Source organism: Zingiber officinale, chromosome 10B, assembly GCF_018446385.1.
Source record: "Zingiber officinale cultivar Zhangliang chromosome 10B, Zo_v1.1, whole genome shotgun sequence".
In the NCBI taxonomy this organism is placed as follows: domain Eukaryota; kingdom Viridiplantae; phylum Streptophyta; class Magnoliopsida; order Zingiberales; family Zingiberaceae; genus Zingiber; species Zingiber officinale.
This window is the reverse complement of record NC_056005.1, coordinates 5,403,841-5,424,417: the sequence shown is the minus strand read 5'-3', so window position 1 is coordinate 5,424,417 and position 20,577 is coordinate 5,403,841. Positions and strand designations below refer to the sequence as shown.

The 20,577-nt window shown below is 37.5% G+C and overlaps 5 protein-coding genes across 6 annotated transcripts; 3 read left to right on the top strand and 2 right to left on the bottom strand.

The window, feature by feature from the left end:
- Positions 1 to 41: 41 nt before the first annotated feature.
- LOC122029339 (nodulin-related protein 1-like) lies at positions 42 to 574 on the top strand. Its single transcript, XM_042588284.1, has one exon. The coding sequence runs from the start codon at positions 115 to 117 to the stop codon at positions 514 to 516; it is 402 nt and encodes a 133-aa protein (XP_042444218.1). The 5' UTR covers positions 42 to 114; the 3' UTR covers positions 517 to 574.
- A 5,315-nt stretch (positions 575 to 5,889) lies between these two features.
- On the top strand, positions 5,890 to 9,408 carry LOC122028703. The gene is made up of 2 exons (XM_042587558.1): positions 5,890 to 6,167; positions 7,544 to 9,408. Exon 2 carries the CDS (start codon positions 7,576 to 7,578, stop codon positions 9,229 to 9,231), a length of 1,656 nt encoding a protein of 551 aa, XP_042443492.1. The 5' UTR covers positions 5,890 to 6,167; positions 7,544 to 7,575; the 3' UTR covers positions 9,232 to 9,408.
- Positions 9,409 to 10,892: 1,484 nt separating this feature from the next.
- On the top strand, positions 10,893 to 11,641 carry LOC122029882. Its single transcript, XM_042589022.1, has one exon. The coding sequence runs from the start codon at positions 10,952 to 10,954 to the stop codon at positions 11,318 to 11,320; it is 369 nt and encodes a 122-aa protein (XP_042444956.1). The 5' UTR covers positions 10,893 to 10,951; the 3' UTR covers positions 11,321 to 11,641.
- Positions 11,642 to 12,076: 435 nt separating this feature from the next.
- On the bottom strand, positions 12,077 to 16,991 carry LOC122029844 (ribosome biogenesis protein WDR12 homolog). 2 transcript variants are annotated; one of them, XM_042588978.1, is made up of 14 exons: positions 16,747 to 16,991; positions 16,560 to 16,660; positions 16,358 to 16,464; positions 14,920 to 14,955; positions 14,700 to 14,785; positions 14,558 to 14,622; positions 14,358 to 14,486; positions 14,132 to 14,266; positions 13,813 to 13,956; positions 13,357 to 13,465; positions 13,134 to 13,270; positions 13,009 to 13,044; positions 12,831 to 12,931; positions 12,077 to 12,327 (listed from the first exon to the last, which is right to left on the bottom strand). In XM_042588978.1, exons 1-13 carry the CDS (start codon positions 16,922 to 16,924, stop codon positions 12,842 to 12,844), a joined length of 1,353 nt encoding a protein of 450 aa, XP_042444912.1. In that variant the 5' UTR covers positions 16,925 to 16,991; the 3' UTR covers positions 12,077 to 12,327; positions 12,831 to 12,841. The 2 variants fall into 2 exon arrangements, with proteins under 2 accessions (XP_042444912.1, XP_042444913.1); XM_042588979.1 differs by having other exon boundaries at positions 12,077 to 12,283.
- Positions 16,992 to 19,410: 2,419 nt separating this feature from the next.
- On the bottom strand, positions 19,411 to 20,577 carry LOC122030403 (zinc finger MYM-type protein 1-like). The gene has a single exon (XM_042589608.1). The coding sequence runs from the start codon at positions 20,575 to 20,577 to the stop codon at positions 19,411 to 19,413; it is 1,167 nt and encodes a 388-aa protein (XP_042445542.1).

Genomic DNA, 20,577 nt, shown 5'->3' with positions numbered 1-20,577 from the left:
ACGACCTCTCCACGAAGTAAACGACGAAGACGATATTTAAACGCCATCCCGTTTCCCTTTGCAGAGCCACACTCGTCTCCTCAATTTCTCTGCTACAAATTAAAATCTCTGCCCATGGATTCCGATCGTTCTCCGAGCCACAAGCCTCGTCCTAAACCCACCCAACTCCTCTCCAGCGCCAAAGTGGTGGCCGGCGCCGCCAAGTCCGCGCTCCGCCACGACGCCGACAAGATCGACCGGGCCGAGGTCGCTTCCGCCGCCGCAGACCTGATCGGCGCCGCCTCTCACTACGCCCATCTCGAGGAGAAGCAATTCGGGAAGTACGTGGGGAAGGCGGAGGATTATCTCCACCACTACCACTCGTCCCATTCCGCCACCGCCACCGCCCACTCTTCGACGGCCGCGGCCGCGGATTCTTCTTCAGCCAACCTCGGCGGCAGCGGCGAGGGACATCACGCCGGAGGCGGCCTCGAGGACTACTTGAAGATGGCCCAAGGTTTCTTGAAGAAGCATTGAATTTGGTTGTTTTGTGAATTTGATGGATTATTGAGAAATATATAGATTTCAATGATCATCCGAAGCGCGTATTCATTCATTTCGCAGTATTTTACTTGGATTGAAGATCGCAAGTAGAACTGAGAAGCCGATTAGGTCGAAGTGAAACGACGATGCCCCAATATAATTCCATGGATCCTTCATGCTCAATCAAGCCTATAATCTAAGCTCTGACTTAGGAAATGGCCCAAGTCAACCAACACAATTTTTTTTCTTCACTTTTTAAAATTTGTGCTTTTGTTTCAACATAATAATTAGCTTAAAATAACAATAGAAAGATGCATGTACCTTAATGATCCGTTTTGGGCAAAAAGAGAGGAAAGAAAGTGGTTTCCGCCTTAAACGGATTAAAAAAATATCAAAAAATAATCAGCTGATAAAAATCCGTCTACCTATTAAGACATGTAAAGTAAACAAGATAAAAGAATATGATTTTTTGTATGCGAGGTAAATACGAAAAAAAACAAAATCATAGAGCCTTTAGGTTATTGTATCAGTCCGATTCGTTCTTTTTATTAAAGAATTTAAATTAATTGAGTTAAAATTTTATTAATTTATTTTAAAATGAACCTAAATGGATTAGGATACCAGGATTACGGGTCCAGGCGGGCTAGTGTATCATGGGTTTGGGTTGGGTCGTTAGTTGAGAAGGAATTTTTTTTTAAAATTAGATTATGAATTTATAATAATATATAAGTCATCGCATATACGTTAGTGTGCAGTATGATGTAATACATTTAAATTATAAAATGAATATTTACTGTCAAATAATTAAATAATATTATTCAATGTTATTTTATAAAAATCTTAATCTAAAAATAAATTAGAAATTAGATTATTAATCATATCTCAAGTTATCTTGTATCATCCGAAAAATTGATGAGATAATCAATGAGATATAAAGATAAATAGATATGATTGTAATTTCATGAAAAATTAATGAGATATAGATGAATTAATGTGACTGTATTGACATGTAAGAGAGTCGAAACAGATGGAAAAAATTGTAACAAAAATTGGAGAGGAAAAGAGAAGGATAAAACAATGAAGCACGAAGATTAAGGAGAAGAAGCAATATAGATATAGCTAGTGTAAATTAAATTATATGTATGTGATTTGAGAAAGATAATAAATTACAATTATTTTTGTGTCAAAAGAAAAAAAACTATTAACCTAACTTAATTTAAGAGTTAATTATTAAAGGTTTCAAATCCTAATTAAATAGTAAAAAATATATATTTTAATGAATGTTATGAATTTTTTTATATCGCTTATTTTGATTAATATGTGTAAATGTGAATAGAAATTTTATTGGATATTTTTGTGGAATGTTTATTTATGAATGGATTAAATTCAATGAACATTAAGAATTTTATTTTAATTTTGTCGATGGTCCTCTAACTCGTAATTATTTTGGATTGAAAAGTTTCTAATCCTTCAAAATGACAGGCTGACCTAGCCTGCCCCGTTCAATCTCATCTGATGATAAATTTTTGATGGACCGGTCTACTCGATTTAAAAAATTTAAACTAAGTACGATTTCGAAACTCAATATAGATTCCTTCCTACAGGGTTAGTTAAATATCTGAGGGATACATATCCTCTAGGTATTCTCCTAAGTTGTCTTTGATGTTTTCTAATATACCAGTTTAACTTTCCATAAATTCTAAGTTTTGATTTTTGAGAGTTATTTGATTTTAAGCATGCATTTATTTTCAAACTTTCAATTTACATTTTTAATTTATCATTTTCTGAATTTAAATTATCTAGCTGTCTTTTTAAATGAGCAATCTCTTTTTTTGAATTCACTAAATCTTTTGTAAGAACCTTAATAAACTTAAAACACTGCTTAGGAGATAGAGTACATACCTCACTTACCTCAATTTCTGATGTTTTCCCTTCATCGCAGCTTTCTTCTTCTGATCCTCCCCCTTCATCAATGCTCATCTCCGAGCTTGTCTCATCTTCTACTTGGTGATTTGTTGTTAGGGCAAGTCCGGCGTAGGCTTCGACTTTAGATTCGGAGGACGACGAATCATCCCACGTGGCTTGGAGGTTATGTTTGGGTCGAACTAGTTTCTTGTTCTTTTCCTTATCTTTGCTCTTCAATTTTGGGCAGTCATCTTTGATATGTCCTTCTTCATCGCAGTTGTAGCAACAGACCGTCCTTCTATTTCGATAATGCTTTCTCGACTGTGATTTAGATTTATTAGTTTTAATAAATTTATGAAACTTTCTTACTAGTAGTGCCGCTTCATTTTCGTCAATCGACGCTTCGGAGTCAGGATCGTCCATCTTGACTTTTAGGGCAATATTAAGATTTGACTTTTCTATTTCTTTAGGTTCTACAATTCAAGATTCATGAAGTTCAAAGGTAGAAAACAAATTTTCTAGCGCACTTACATCAAAATCCTTAGAGATGTAGTATGCATCTACAAAGGAAGCTCATTCTAAAGTTCTCGGGAAGGCGTTGAGCGCATATCGAATTGAATCTCGGTTTGTTACCGATTCTCCAAGATTATTTAGTTGAGTAATCAGTTCCTTGATTCGTGCTTGGAGTTGTGCTACCTTTTCTCTATTGTTCATCCTTAGGTTAGTTAGCTGGGTTCGGAGAATGTCTTGCCTTGCTAACTTTGCTTCCGAGGTGCCTTTGTAGAGTTCTAGGAACTTCTCCCAGAGTTCTTTGGCGGAGTTGTAGTTACCGATTCGATTGACCTCCTGGGGTGGAAGAACGCTGAGCAGATGGAACTTTGATTTGCCGTTCACCGCGAAGTCGATTTACTCCTTCTTTATCTTTTGGAACTACAAAGTCGTATTTTATTATTAACAGAATTTTAAAATCTGTTTTGAAAAATACCTTCATCGGATGTTTCCATTATCCGAAGTCTCCGTCGAATTTTGGAGGGTGAATGCTTGCACCGGTAGGGATGGCAATGGGGCGTGGCGGGGGCGGGTTTGTCATTCCCATCCCCGCCCCATTCTTATTTTTTCGGGTTCGGGGATTCCCCATCCCCGCCCCATTTCCAAATTGACCCAAACAAACCACAGACACCAGAAACAGTAGAATATTAACCCAAACAAATCACAGACACAGAAACACCAAAATGGTAGCCAGTAGCCACTGCATCATCAATTGCAATCCATGGAGGTGAAAGTTTAACTGTCATGTATTAATACCAATATTATCATCAATATTAATATTAATATTAATACATGCAATCTGACCTGGCATGAGCTATTCTAGTATTTGTGGTTTGTTTGGGTCAATTGACAATATTAATATTAATATCAATATTAATAATATTATTATTAATAATATTTTCAAAAATATTAATATTAATATTAAAACTATTATTAATACTTTTTAAAAAAATCATATTATTGTTTATTAATAATAATAATAATAATATTCGGGGCGGGTTCGGGGATGGGGATAGTATTCCCATACCCGCCCCAAACCCGCCCCATCCCCGAAAAATCGGGGATCCCCATCCCCATTTCGGGTTTTCCCCGCGGGGAAAATTGTCATCCCTATGCACCGGCCATCATCTTGATCTTGATGCTTCAGTTGGCGGTTAGTCTTTCTAAAACGGTTGAGTTCTGATACCACTTGTTAGTGCAGCGGACCGGCAAGAGGGGAGAGGTGAATTGCTTGAAACAAAAAAATACCCTCCTCGTTCTTTCAACTTTTAAAGTGCAACAATAATAAAAAATAAAAGAACAGAGTTAAAGAAGAGACTCAGAGATTGACTTGGTTACAACCTAAGTTGTTGTTAATCCAAGATGGTTGCAAAACTAAGAAAGAATCTCCTTCTCTGAAGGCGGAGAAGACTTTTACACATAATGAAGTTGCTAGGAATTGATTACAAGAGTTGATATCTAATTCCCTAACTCCAGGGTCCTTTTTATAAGGCCTGGAAATTCTATCTTCGGCTTGAGAGTGCCTCCCATAAGCTTGGAGGGCGCCTCCAGCGTGGCATTTGGATAAAGTTTTATCCAAATACAAAACAATCACTTTGGCCAGGTCGAGAGTGCCCTCAAGGCTATGGAGGATACTCTCAATGCTATGGAGGCACCCTCTATATCATAGGGCACCCTCCACATAGGGCTCCCTCTATATCATGGAGGCGCCCTCTATGGAGGGTGCTCTCAATGTCATAGAGGGCGCCCTCTACCTACAACGTATAAATAGTTCCAGTTTTCCTTTGGATCTTCTGCTGCGTCATTCGCTTGGGTGATTATGGTCAACTGAAATAGGGCTCACCCGAACCCAATTTCCGGCCTTCTCCTCGAGCTGACTTCCGCTCCGACTTCTCATACCTCAAACGTCGTGTACGTTCTTCTCATCCACCGATGTACTCTTCCGTAGCTCTTTCATCCCTCGGACGCACCGAACCCGTCGGCTCCCTTCCTGTGACGTCCTTCTCGTCAACTGCGTCTTCCGCTTGACTTTCTGTGCTCCTAAGCTCCTGCACACTTAGACATAGGGATCAAAACCAAACAGGATCTAACTTAACTTAGTTGATCACATCAAAATAATAATGGGGTCCAACAAACACTTCACTCCATACTTCATTGTATATCAAATGATGATGATGAAGAGGAGGAGGAGGTTTTAATAATAAACTTTATTCTATTTTTATTTAATTTTAGTTAATAAATTTAAAAGGGACGGAATAAGTGGTGGAATGAGTTTTTAGATAGTTATATTTTTAGAATTGTTATTTTTTTATTATTTATATAATAATTATGCTGATACATATATGAATTTTATGAGGATTTTTTTTAAAGAACAAGTGAGATTTTTATCAATATATAGATTAGATTTAGTTAAGATTAATCTTTCAACGATCATATGAAATTTTTTATTTTACTTTTTGCCTTTTGTCTAGAAATTTAAAATTACTTTTCAGTAGGGATGTTTAACTTTAACGTTGAGAATTAGATTTTAATCAGTAAAATAATGATGAGTTATTTTAATTATTATTATTATTATTTTTTACTTCAAGAAGATTGAGTGTTATTTTTGTTAATATAGAGAGATAAACTACTGCACGTGGAAAAAATATAATGACTTAAAGTTATTTACAAATTATATATATACTAGATATTTTTTTGCAAATTGCATTTCGATTTTTTGTTTTTTATACACATCATAAAAAATAATAAAAGTACCTTTCAAACGGACTACCAAAAAATTGCCTTTTTTTTTTTTTTTTTACTATGGGAACTACCGGTTGTTGGGCCCCACGTTTTGGGTTCGTCAACGGAACTGATACCTGATTCGGTTTATCTTTTTCCTAAATTATATGCTCCCCGTCGGAAGAGTCGGGGCTTAGAACTGTCACCGCTCCGCACCGATTATTTTTCGACGGCCGAATCGGACGGTTTCATTCATGGCGCAGCCCTCCGTTCACGCCATTATCAGTTTCCGCTCTGCTCCTCCTCCTCCTCGCCTCCTCTCCTCCTCGTCCATCTCAATCCATGAACAGGCCCGCGGCTTTAAAAGGATCTTGCCCTCAACTTGTCTGCAAGGATCTTCCTTGACTCGTGGTGGCAGCCTCCTGACGACCACATCCTTTTCTTCTCCGGTTGCTCAGATTCGCTTAAAGGTAACATCTTCTGCATCGGATTTCGTCGTTAATTATTGTTCTTGTGTTCTTTTCTGGTTCAAAGATCGATCCTTGGGGGGACTTATTATGTTTTCTTAGATTTTGGAATGTCTATGTCCGTATTTAAATATTAAAGATGATGTGGTGATTTCTTTAGTTGAGTTAGATGAGCGGGGATTATGAAGGTGTTATTTTTATCCGTAAGGCTACTTTCATGTTGTGTAAGTTGTGGTCTTATATACTCTTGTTTTGGATTCCGTATCATGTAATAATGCGAATGATCTCAGCGATGTTTCTTCAGTTTTCACTTCTCTGGTACACTATAAAGGAATATTCTATTCATTTTTTTGGGTGGTTTCTGTGTATTTGAAGATTTATGTCCTGTCCAATGACATAGAGTGGTGGCTTAGATCTTTTCTAGTTCTCTGCCCTTTTATTTCTCTTTTAATTTGATTACATTTCATTGCCCTCATATATATCTGAGATTCTTAACTTATTTTCTTTGTTTTTACCTTCCTTGCTTTGAATCAGTCTGTATCAGCTTTGCGACATGCAAATCCCATGCTATCCCTAATCCCTATCATAACTTCATCAGGTGGACTACTCGAACCATTTTATTACTCCATATGCTTTTACTGCCAGCTCTTTGTAATCCTTCAATTGCCTATACCAGTATGAATAATATTGGGTTGCAAAGGCAATTTTGATTCAAGAATTTAATTCAATATAGCTCCCACGTTTTCATGTGTTTGCCCTTACGATTTTCTTTATGTTCGATTACTTGTTGTCACCAGTTGGACAGATGCAGTAAGACATGCTTCCATCAAATGATCAAATGTTAAAAGAGTATTGAGTGATCTGGTTCACAAATCAACGCCATGATCTTGTTTTCTTAGGCTCACAATATAAACCAAGTGTTGAGATTGGTGGTGTATCATAGTGATTTGCTGTTTCAAGTAGATTTGGATGGACACCCTAGCAGATTCCAATGTTCCATTATTTTTCTTGTAACTTCTTTAACTATCTTCTCAGGTTGAAATAGGTGATTTGGGATCAAATTCTCAACTCCAATTCATATTTGAATAACTCATCGGGTACTTTGTCTCAGAAGTTTCTGATATTTTCTTTGTCACTGAACTGAAATTATAAGTTCATTTGCTGTTTGTCTACTTTGTAGATTCATAAAATAATAAGAAAATGTAACATAGTTGTTTTACAAAAAATTGTCATTGAATATATCAGTAGTTTTTTCTTTTTTATTAAAACTCCTCAATTCTCGTTTCTCTGAGATGTTTATCTTGCTTATATGCTTCATAAGAGTCATTCAGTTGTAGCTGTCTGCTAAAGATTGAAAACTCTTGTTCCTATAATTACAGGCAGGGAGAAGCATTGGAACTCAGCAGATAGAATGTCTGTAGAACCAAGGGAAGGAACAAGAAGACAATTGACTGGTTCAACAATTGCTGGAGGTCCACTATTTTCTTCTGATTGTCACAGAAAGTCTCTTCCTACTCACCGAAGAAATCCTAAGACTTCTTGTCATGGTTATTGCAAGTGTGGAATCAAGTATGCCACTGAAGATGGCAGTAAAGGTATCGTTACCGAAAGTTTGGGTGAAGAAGTGCAACATAAAGGTCTACGCCAAGTGAACAATTTGGATTTAGAAGAGACTAGAAATGCTCATACGAAGACATCACGGAATCTAGATAAACCAAATGCCATTAAGGAGTCTAGATGGATGAAAGAATCTACCAACTTTGAAAGAACTGCAGCTGTGAAGCAGACAATTGCTCGTATAGCTTCCAGAAGTGAAGATAAGAGTGAGCCTAAGACAAAATATCAAGCAAAAGAACCTGCTTTCCGCTTAAACAAAGCATATTCTCCTGGAAAACACAACATACTTAAGACAACATCTACAAAAGGCAGCAATAAAGCTTGTGAAAACCACAGATTTAAGCAAACAGCTTCATTGCCAACCAAGAGGATTGATACTACCACTTATCTTGCAAAGGCAAACACAATTCCAGTAAGGGTTGAATCTCAGCCTACTATTCACAGCTCAAATAGTTCTAGAAATGAAGCATATAAGAAAAGAAATATCAGAGGTATGCCAGGAATGGTAGAAGAAACAATGAAATCTCAAATGCCTTCTCATTCATACAACCATGCTAACAATGATGAGCCATGCTCGGAGGCAATGAACAATAACCAAGAATTTCAAATGGTGAAACCTGATGAAGAAAACAATGAGGAAAAAACAACTGCTATTCAGCCCAAAGTAGATAGCAACTCTGATGGCTTTAAACAAATATCAAATAAGGAAAATTATGGTTTTGTCTCTGTAACTCAGATGCCATGGAAGTTAGAGGGCATTCTAGATTCTTCACAGCCTGAATACCCACAATCAGAATCTGTTGACTTTTCATTAGTCAAGCTAGATTCCCCAACGGAAGAGGAGAATTTTCCAAATGGCATAGAGCAGGAATCTAGCAATGACTGGTCATCCCATTCTTTGGCATATGATGAAGAAACTGAGGAATCCCATTCTGCAATTGCTGAAGTAACTGGACCAGAGGATGAAACCGAGGAAACAGAAACCGGCAATGACACCAAAATCGATGAATCAGATTCTGCAATCAGCGAATTCAGTGAATTAGAGTACGAAACTGAGAGAATCAAAAGTGGCAGTGATAGTAAAACTTCAACGTTCAGAGGGAGGAGGTTGAAACAATCCGCCAGTGTTCATCCTGAAGAAAATCTCTCTGTGCCTTACATGCTGAAGTTCAGAAGAAGGATTCCACATAAGGTCGAGAGTGACAATTGTGCTCGCGTTGGACGGAAAGACTTTCTACAAATGCCTGGGGTGGAGGTTCCATCTGATCTCGATCCTGAGGCGGCATCATTTGGAATGAGGCATCAAGATGTTCTCGAAAAGGACCTGCGTGGTCTATTCAATAATGTGATCGAAGAAACTGCAAGCAAACTTGCTCAGAACAGGAACAGCAAAGTGCAGGCATTGGTGAGGGCATTTGAAACCGTGATCTCTCTCCATTCTCCAAAATAAGAAACTAGCATCTGCGACTTAATTCTAGGTAACAATCAATAGAATTAGCTATTAACTATAATTAATTTTTAATTTTAGTGCTTACCTCAGTATGACAACTGGGAGTTGTAGAAAAAAAGAAGCTCCAATAGAGAGGCTTCGTTATATGAAATAAGTTTAGCGAAGGATGTTGCGTGGTCTTACCAGTCCAATCCAAATGATCGCGAGGGTATAGCATGCAGAGACTGTTCTATACATTGATGAAATTTTTGCTGTAACAATCATCATCCGCATCACAATCGATGCACCGTAAAGGGCTAGCTGCCACTGATAGGTACTCTAGAAAAAAATCTTCTGGGCCAAGTTCTTCTTGTCCCCTTATCTGGGAACATTTATTCGGCAGACATGTCGCGTTGTCGGACTTTAGCAGTCCAATCCATGGGCTGCGGAGCACATGGCCCGGCCCATCAAACCCGAAGACGGATAGTGCGTTGGTGCTGCTGACAAGCGCGCGCACCGCGCGCGCCAGGCGTCCACTCCCTGTCCAGCTCGCCGCTGCACGCATCCTGTGGCGGTGCTTGCGCCTCGGCGCGCCCCCACATCCACATGCACCATGTGCCATGAACCCCCTCGTGCTCCACTTCACTGCGCCATCTCCTGTAATTCTTCAGCAACGCGGCGGATGCAACGCCTTCTCGCTCCTCCTCACATGCATTCCACCCATTACCCACTCCTGCCAATCCATACCCACATTTTCTCCAGCGCATGCATGCACCCCCCTCTGCCACAGCCAGAGGCGTCAGGCGTGCTTCGTCCTCTCCTCCTCCAGTCCAACTGCGCTCACTATTGAGACAAATCTCATAATCAAAATTCAACTCAGGAAATAGAAAATTTGCGATCTGTATATACCTGGGTTTCCATTCATAGACCTGGAACAATAATGGCATGCACTGGTTAACACTGTTCTCAAGAAACTCAACGCACATGAAGATGTTCGCTCTATGGATGTGATTGTCACTCTGACACTGGCAACGTGGCCCCCGGGATCTCACGGAGGGCCCACATGCATGCCATTCCAGTTAACACATCCAATAGCTCATCGAGCGCACAGTACGCGTGGACAGCGGTTGCTGTAACGCCCGCTATTGCAAGCCGTTATATATACATATATATGCCGGAAACAGGGCCTCGCCGTCCCTATTCGATGTGGACCGTGGGATCGGGTGCTGCTAATGCGCCTTCGAGGAAGAAGCGTTACGTTACGGGAGGGAGCAAGCAGGCACTGGCGGCCACGTGCAAGTAACATGGCGCTCCGTTGCACCCGAAGCGTACGAAGCCTGACCCAGAGAAACACCCGCGGGCACGAGCCATGCAGTGCCCACGCTTTGTTGGGTGTTTGAGTCATTGGGAGGTATGACTGGCAGTAGCTTTTTGGCGTAACGGAGTCTTTTTGGCAATTGAGGCACGTGAATATTTCGGGTCCCCACGTGCCGCGTGGTGGGGCGAACATCGTGTTTCCTGAGATTTAACTTTTTCGAGGAGGTTTTTAGCCCTTTCTCTGCAGAGAATTACATCTGTACCAGAAGTCTCTCTAGCTTGCTTTTTGTGGGTGGTAGTTTCGTGATTAAGTCGAATGTAGAGGGCTATTGGAATAGAGTGAAGCTCCATAAGAGTCGAGCGGGTGGCGCTGCCTCCCATCTTATTCCCCGGCGGCCACTTGCTTCGGTCTCTCAACTCCGCGATGCCGATGGCAACGAGCATTGGGTTGGATCAGAAGATCGGGAGCTCGGTTGTGAGGATGAGCGGGCGAAGGAGAAGGAAGGGGATCCTCAAGCACTCGACGCTTCGGCGCCGGCTCGGCGCCGGCGGAAGGAAACAGAGCCTGGCGTCGTCGTCGAAAGCTGTGGCGCAGCGGCTGGAGGCACTGAGGAGCCTCATACCGCAACGACACAGCGGCGACAAGGAGGAGGCCTCGGCGGCCGCCGACCGGCTGTTCGAGGAAACGGCGGAGTACATCCTGCTGCTTAGGACCAAAGTGGCGGTGCTGAAGAGGTTGGTGGACGTCTACAGTCCCGGAATCGCCGTGAAGAACGACGGAGACTGTGCGTGAGAAAATGGTATACATATCAGGAAGTGGTGAAATGATTGAGCACCAAGGAATTGGTTATTCTTCCTTTGTCGTGGCTTCTTGTTAAATGTTGCGATGGATCGCAGGTGTTCTTACCCAACTCTGGCAGATTCTATTGCGATCTCCGTGTCCACATCCCGAATCAGAAAATTAGCTTCTTGTACTCATTTTTTTTTAGTGATCTGTTCATTGCAATTACCATCTCTGCACATGGCAATCGAGTGGATGAGGTTACAAAAAATTATGAAAAAGTTAAGAATACTCCCCATTCAAAATTCACATTTATTTCGATTTATATATTTCTACAATTGGGAAATTATCGGAAGATGAACACGCTTCAGTAGCGCTGCTGCCACTTTTTGAGCAAAACGTTTTTCGCTCAGAATTTTCTTTAGACGTCTGGACTACTATCGTAAATCTCGTGTTGGAACTCGACCAGATTGTTTCTACTATAAATTCCCCGGAAACGAGGACAACTAAAGTTAAAAAAGCAAAAAAAAAAAAAAAAAAAAAACGATTTGAATTTTTTTCCTGGAAAAGAGGAATGAATCATGTGATGGGCCCTCGTTTGTTTGTGGCTTTAGTAAGCGTGTTTTTCCCCAGTTCTTCAAATTTTGTTAAGAAAATAGGGTAAATAACTTATACATTTAATTGGTAAAGAAAAATGGTGTTAAATATTGCATTGCTGGTAAAGCTGAGTCTTCATCAAACAATAATTGCACCATGCAAAAGCCATCGTCCTCTATGCTAAGTAAATTCTCAATCCAGGCAAAAATGGAGAACATATTTTTCAGCGTCGTTCAAAAATGGAAAAACTTGCAATACTGTTTAGTCTAGCGTAACACAGTTGTAGTTACAAGTGATGAATAATCTTTGTTCAATTTGGAAACGATGAATGCTCATCTATTCCAACCAGCCGCGGATAATACGTTACAGCTCTCCCGTCTGAGATGGAACATTCAACCGGTTATCGAGGATACTCTTGCATTCTAACGAAGAAACCAACAAAAGTTAGATTCAGCCATATATAATAAAGAAATTTATCGATTCATAGGCTTGTTGCGACCAAAATAAAGAAAAGAGCCGTGTACTCACCCATGGAAAGAAGTCAGACAAACAAATATTTCACTTTTTTCTGCTTCCAGTATAGAAAGCAATATTTGGTGATCAAAGCAACCAGATTATAGAATCTCGACATCATAACTAATTTATCTAGCCATTCCATCCTAAAATGAGACCATTCTTGTTTTGTCTCTCCAAGGAACTCCGCAAATTCATCTCAAATTTTCATCCATTCTACCTTAATCTTTATTGTATCTTTAAGTGCCAAGGAGTTCCAACTGCTTAGTATTGAATACATGCATCTTATTCTGTTATTGATGACTGAACTACAAGTAAAATTAAGTTACTAGTCATTGAACCTATTTATTGCCTTCGAATAGTCATATCAAGTTAGTCAATGTTCACAGGTGTAAGAAAAAATTATTCTCACCGTTCATTCTATTAAATTGACACTCCAGAACATACGAGTAACTTAGAATCAGCTCCTCCACTAATGATAGAGTCATCCTTCCACCAATCCGCACATAATACCTTTATCCAACAAAAGAATAAATCAGAACTCGGACTAATTCTTATGCTGAATTGAGAAAGGAAAAGACCAAGGGTACCTTGTCTTTGTGTGAATCAATGATTGCTAATGGCCACTGGATAAAAATTATCATCAGAAATCAAAATATGAAATATGTATTCAAGTGTAATGTGGAAAACCCAAAATAAGGTAAGAAAAAATTACCGCGGTTCTAAGATCCCATAGCATCACCTTCCCATCATAAGAAGCTGATAACAAGTGGAACCATGACTTCCGGTGCCACTTGCAAGCTGTGATCCAAGATGAATGGGATGAGAACTGGAAAACAGGAGCCAGAGATCCTGTTCAAACAGATTGCAACTCCGTTTCAATGCCAGTAGAACAAAGAATGTTTTAACTGGTATAATATTTTTCTCATTTGCTTCACCTGGTTTGCGAGGGTCCCAAACACGGAGGACAGGATCAGAGCCACCTGCGGCAATGAGAGCAGAGCTCTCGCCACCAACATCGAGGCAATTCAGAACTTTCCCACACATCTAAGCAAGGACTAAAGGATGTCAAGAAAACTAAGTGTGCAGTAATCGCAGAAGTAGCATTTTCAATAAATACCAATGCATATCAGATGTGAATTAAGCATTACTAGAGCATTGATTAGGGATTGCAGAGAAACAATATCCAAAATCAGACCTAATCAACTACCAGATGGTCAAAACCCAACTGAAGTACCTTGCATGAAGCCTGACTAATAACTGATAAGGATCTTATCAAATCAAAAACTGAAGATGAAATAAAAATCTTATAATTGATGACAGTTCATTATTTTTTTTTAATCTGTAATATTTATATCTGAAAATAGATATATCTAAGACAATTTACATCATACCATGTTCCATGTATCTTTGCCAGTTTCTACATCCCAATGTCGAATAGAATGATCCCATGATGCTGAATATATTGTTTCATGCTCTGGCCAAATTACGGAAGACACTGACTGTGAGTGCCCCACAAGGGTTGTAACAGCCACACCCTGCAGTCGACCAGTAAGATTACAACAAAGAAACCAATACATCATGCAAAAAGGTCACTGAATATTTCTTGTTACTAATAGTACCCCAGATAATTGTTTCATACTTTCATACTTCGACCTACCATGACAAGGCAAATAAAAGAAATAGCCAAAGAGTAACCACAATAATTTATACCTCCAACTGTGACTCTACTTGATTTGCAGTGTTAGATATTAGTCTTCTTTTCTTTATAGATACACTATCACCATCTGCATCGGAGTTCTTCACTTCCCACAACTTAATAGTGCCATCCCAGGAACCTGAGCAAATCTGAAAGAAAATTTGTAATAAATCAGACCCAAGAAGAAGATAATCCAGGTTACATTATCTATAACAGATCAAAGAAAATTAGGATTTGTACCATGTCTCCTGAAGGATCTGAAGAGACGCTCTGAACAGAAGCTGTGTGTCCTTGTAGAATTTTTGATTCTCTGACATTCACTGGTTGCTCTGAATAGTCAATGCCATCAAAGTTGGTAGACAGTAGAACCTATTAGATAGAGAGCAAAAAACAATCAGCAAATTCTTCATAAATAGTGGTGTAAAACACAATTAGCCTACCTTCCACAACCTCAATGACCTATCTTTTGACCCAGTGGCAATGTGGAAGGTATGTTTACTATCATCTGTTGAAGAATCACATATGTAAATTATTGATATTAATAATCTCACAAGCAGAAATACTAATTCAAAGTAAGTGGACCTTTTCCATTAATTATAACAGCAGAAGTAATTGCACCAGTGTGCCCTGCTAGCTTATGTGTACACTCAGCACCTCCTTTCCACAGCCTAAAAACGAATAGACATTGTCAAAATAAATCCTAAACAAGCAGTCTGACTCCTGTTTATGTGACTAATCTCCTGATGGAGAAGGCTAAGAAGAACCATGACTGCCAGGAAACAATTAGAATCAGAAAATTCACCTTGCAATGCCATCATAACAACCTGTTAATATGTAACTGCAATGGAAAAAAAGTTTCATTAGGTTAAAATTTGATATGGTAGTCTTTCTATACTCCAAGAGCATCAAAGGTAGACTATCAGCAAAGAGAAAACAAAATATAAAGTGACACCAAAAAAGTAATGAGTTCTCTTTCAATAATAAATGTGTTTTGAGTACGTCATGTGTGACTCAGTATTAGCAAAAAGGTCCAAAATTTTCAAATAGTTATTAGTGACAGAAAGATACATACTAAACAATATACAATATGAATGCGTACTTCAACAAGTCAGTACCAGTTAACTAATCACAATAAAGAAGATTTAATACAAATGATTGACAAAATCCACAGAAAAAGGCAATAGTTAACACAGGACAAGGTATGCAATAGCACAGCCTATGGAATTTATGCACAATTTAAAATTCTACCCGATATCAAAAGGCAATTTTAGTCTCTTGCGTATTATAATAAAATTTGATTTAGATAGAAAATTAATAATAAAAGTAAAGCGCTATAATATCAAAAATAAGGGGGAAGGTCAAATAATACAAAATTAGACAAAATTTTGCATAACATGAGACAACATTTTGAGTTATAGGTCAGAGTGTTTAGGTGGTTAAAAAAACTTTTAAAATGCATAAAGAAGTTTAGTGTAGAAGAGATAAAAATGGTGGAATGATTGTGTGCACTTGCTGAATTATAGAAACAAAAATGAAAGAAGTAAAGAAAAAATGAAAGAAAATAAGCTAAAATAACAGGAAGATGTTCGATGATAATGTGTAAATTCTATTGTTAAGCAAGTCAAATAAATGTAAATGTAACGGCAGTAGGAGTACAGAGAAACCAAATTAAATTTATCTGAGCATAAATGAAACTTATGAAAAAAAGAAGACCCATAACAATGTTTTGATGCAGTAGCCAGTAATCTAATAAAGATCAACAGTCAGTAATGAGATAAAATCCATGAGTGTATGTAGTTGGGCATATGACTTGTTGATGCTGCCATCTGGGAATGGTCAACCAAGGATAATACATTAAAAATGGCCAATGAAGTAGTTAAATTTCTAATGTTGTGCCTTTCACACATATCCATCTTATTTAAGTAAACCATGCGAAAACTACACTTTCTACCATAAAAAGTTAAAGATACAACATAAGAAACCCATAAATGCCCTTTGCAAACTGTAGATGTATCAAAGTACACAATTTCTGTCAACAGCAATTATCAATGGGTGATCCGAGACTTCAATAAAATTCAATAACATGGAAGCTAAAGTGAATGCAAAGTATGGAAATAAAATTTAGGAGGAACATATGAAGAGGGAGAAAAGTTGTGCAAAATTTTGAAGCGACTGCAAAAAAAACCAATAGAAAACTGATGAGCAAATTAAGGAAAACCATATGATGAAAAATAAAGTACCTTGGATTAGAGCCGTCCACAGAACTAACCCAGTCATCGTGTAACGAAGGATTTGGCTGCTTCCTTGGAGCTATGGCCTTTATGTACTCAATTTCAAGCACTTTCTCCTGCAATTCAGGATAAAAGCAAGATCCAAAAAATCAAAGGGATGTGGACAGATACTAAAAATAATAAAAAGAAGAAGAAGATAGCAAGCACACACCGCCGAGATTCCCTTGGCCAGCAGGAAATCCTCAAGTGGCAGTCGGACCAATTCCCCGACGATCAGGAAATCAAAAGGTTGGACCTTGTGCTCGTCGTTAACTGCACGTAGGGTTAATTTTTAATTTCAATGCCCTCTAGTTAGAAGATGCCGAAGGCTCAACAAGCCCATGAAGTATAGAAGTTACCGTTCTTAAGGAGGAGATTTACGATCTCGGAGAGGCCCATCCGTGTGAGGTTGGATGGGACGGCTAGAGATGCCGAGGGCACCCGAAGCGGCGGCCCGAGCTTGGTGGTGAACCGCACTTGAACTCGCCGTGCAGACTCATCGCCGCCGCCGCCGCCGCTTCCTAAGCCGAATTCCATCTTCCTCAATCCGATATCCTGGGGCAAAGGAGGGGGGCGAGGTTGAGGAATGAGGAGAGAAGGAGGGCGTGATAAGATTAGGGTTTTACACTCTTCAACAGGTTTGAAAATAACACGTGGCAAGTTAGCGTTTTCCCTGACTCGGGTTAACTCCGCCGTCCAAACCCGGCATTGAACTCGGTCTGGTTCGGGAGCTCAAAAACAAAGCAATTTCCTGATAACGAGCAAATATTTTTTTAAAAAAAAATGTCTTTGTTTACTAGATTTACTCAATCCGTAATTATTTTATTTTGATTTTATATAAATGTAACATAGGTATCTAAATTGATTCAAAATATTAATAATCATGGATAGTTAATCTTTATAAAATCTGTCTCAATCTATTTTACAAGTTTGACCAATCTATTTGTTTACCCTTGATAATTCATCTAGATCATTTTTTTTAATTTAGTCGACCAATCAAATTTACCTTTTAGAATCTATTCTATTGAATATTTTAAACGGATTGAATTAGTTGAGAAATATTTTTTTAAAAAAAAATAGTTTATGAATTTATGATGATATATATATTTTTTTAGTGAAAATTATAAAAAACATTTATCAATTAGTTTGACTTTGACAAATATATATAAGTGCAAAATTAAAAATTAGACATTTTATTTTGAGTTTTTTTATTTATTAAATGATCAAATTCAATAATGAATTATAAGAATTTTTTTTATTTTTTATTTGTTTAATTTGTTTACCCATCTAATTCACAAGTCACTTTGATTGGAATTGAATTGGGAACTTTTCAATTTATGCAGACCAAATCCGTTCAGTCAGGTGTAGAACTTTTTATGAGCCCAACGCTCTGTCATATAATCATGATGAAATAAATATGTTCGTCTCTAACGTCTTCATCAATTCGTCTCAGGACCAACATAAAAGAGATACATCATGAACAACTGTTAGTCTTTGAAATAATGACTCAGTTGGGATCTTCTGGTCCACAAATTGCAGATCAGGAAATGATCCACTGCATGGGAACCCTTGATTTGGATGAACTCCACCTTTAAATAGGTGGGGTCCATCCAAATCAACGATGTAAAAACAGAGCCGGTCCTTATTGTTCAAAGACCCTGGGCGAAATTATAAATTATGCCCCAATTTTATTTAACTGAGCATTATTTTTACTTAATTAAACAAATCATATATAAAAAAAACAATAGAATGAGAGGTCAAATCTGATCTCATACTACAATTTACAAAGACTCCACAGACTTACATATATTCTAAACAAAACCATTTTCTCCATACTTACATTCCAAGAACACAATATAAAATAGACTTTATTTACACACTTTCTAACAAAAATATTCTAACAAATCCAAGATATTTCAACCTCTTCCTTGAAATAAAACCACCAACAAAGAAAACCTTTAGAAATCCACCAAATAAAATTTTACTCAATGAATCAACCACATATACAACCCTTCAAAAATATGCATTGCTCCACTTTCTTTAGAAACCATAACATGAGACTCCAACAGCAATAGTATCTCACAATCAAAACATATCAAATACTAACCCATATCAGAACAAAACCAACCAAATACACATACCCCTACACTATCAGAATATCACATTTTCTAATAAAAGGAAAGTGCTAGACATTAAAAACTAACCTTTACAAATTTCCAACAACCAATACAAAAAACCACTATAAACACAGCACATCATACTCACATTCGAAGCACATTATGTAAATAAGCTTCTCCTCCCTGCAAGATACCCACTGCAACATCCATACTCCAGCCGGTCAACCACCAAAAGAAGAGCCACCCAATTTGACATGAATAAAACATCTTTGTATCAAAGCATATCAAGAATACTCCATAAAAAAGGATGCTCATTAAAATAAAATTTCCACCACAGAAAATGCTCCACCATTTCCCTCCGAAAGCCACAGTAAACAAAAAAGTATCAATTTATCAAACTATCAATTGATCTAATCACCAAAAGAAAAAAAGTATGAGTAGCACCAATTAGCATAAGTACTAGAGTTGTTATGACTTATGAACACTTTAAGAGCATAAATACAATGTCACGTGTACTCATAAGTAATAAAATGTTTACCTACAAGTGCGAATGAGAGTGAATGTAGAGGATATAATTAAATTATCGGTTGTAATACACCTACAAAAAAACACAAAGGTAACTCATTTAAAGTGTATTCGTGATGCACTTTTAAAGGCAAAATCATTAATAATAACATCATATTCTATGTTTTCCAAAATATTCTTTTCAATGCATAAAATTGCTAATCCATTTAGTCTATCTTGAGTCATTGTGGTCCGTAAATAAGATTTTATTAATTTTAATTTTGAAAAACTTCTTTCGGCAGATGTCATTGTCACAGGTATTGTCAATAATATCCTATAAGCAATCATCACATTTGGAAACATATCCATTGTTTTTAAAAAATCTAATATTTGAATGGAAGATCATTTTTTATTTGTTTTATAAGATTCACTTGGTAACATTACTTGCAAGACTTGTAGTTCTGAAAACATATATTTTGCATCAATATCAGAAGTGTCACCATTTCTTAAAGTATTTTCAAGATTAACACAAGAACTCATCAATTCATCATCATCTAATGAAACTAATTTTGCAACATCATACAAGAACCCAAATATAGATTCAAAATATTGCAACTGTTCAAATCTACTCTTCAATTGCCCAAGAGCAATATCGACCACTAACATAAAATAATCTATTCGAAAAGATTCTTCTGGTGATTGACTTTCTCTTTCAGTGTTAGCAATTTCATCAAAATGTCTCTTTCTACAAATTTTACGTTTTATAGGAAATACAGGCTCAATTTCCATATCAGATGCTATTTTTTTGGCATCAACTATAGCAAAATCAAAACCATTTTCTCTATATTTTTCAAAAAAGGAAACAAGACCAGACAATTGTTTTACAGCAACATCAATACGCATATTCTCTGACTGTAATTTTTTACTAACTAAATTAATTTTATGCAAAATATCATGCCAAATAACAAGGCTTAATAGAAACTCAAAACTTGAAAGTTCATCAGATGCTAAAGTTTCAGCATCTCTACTTAATTTACCATCTTCACTTATTTCTACTAATTTGAACAAAGCTTCTCTGATTTGGGAAGCTTGAGATAATATTGCTTTGACCGTTTCAATATGGCTTTCCCATCTTGTAGTTGAGAATGATTTGAAAGTTAATCCATCAATATATTCAAGCAAAATATTCCATGTTTTTGTTGAATTAGAGAACACGATGTACATACATTGACATGCTCCAAAAAATGATTTTGCTTTAGCACAAGAATTTGCCATGTCACAAACAACTAAGTTAAGAGAATGAGAACCACATGACATGTAAAATGCTCTAGGATTAATGTCAAGCAATATTCTTTGCACACCTTGATTTTTGCCTTTCATATTAGATCCATTATCATAACCTTGCCCTCTCACATTATCAATATCAAGTTCTAAAGATCGTAAAACAACTTGCAATTCATTGAAAAGACCTAAACTAGTTGTATCTTCTACATTTATAAATTCTAAAAAGTACTCTTCTATTTTAATTGGAGTCTCTGAAACATCTACGCATCTTAATATGAGAGTCAT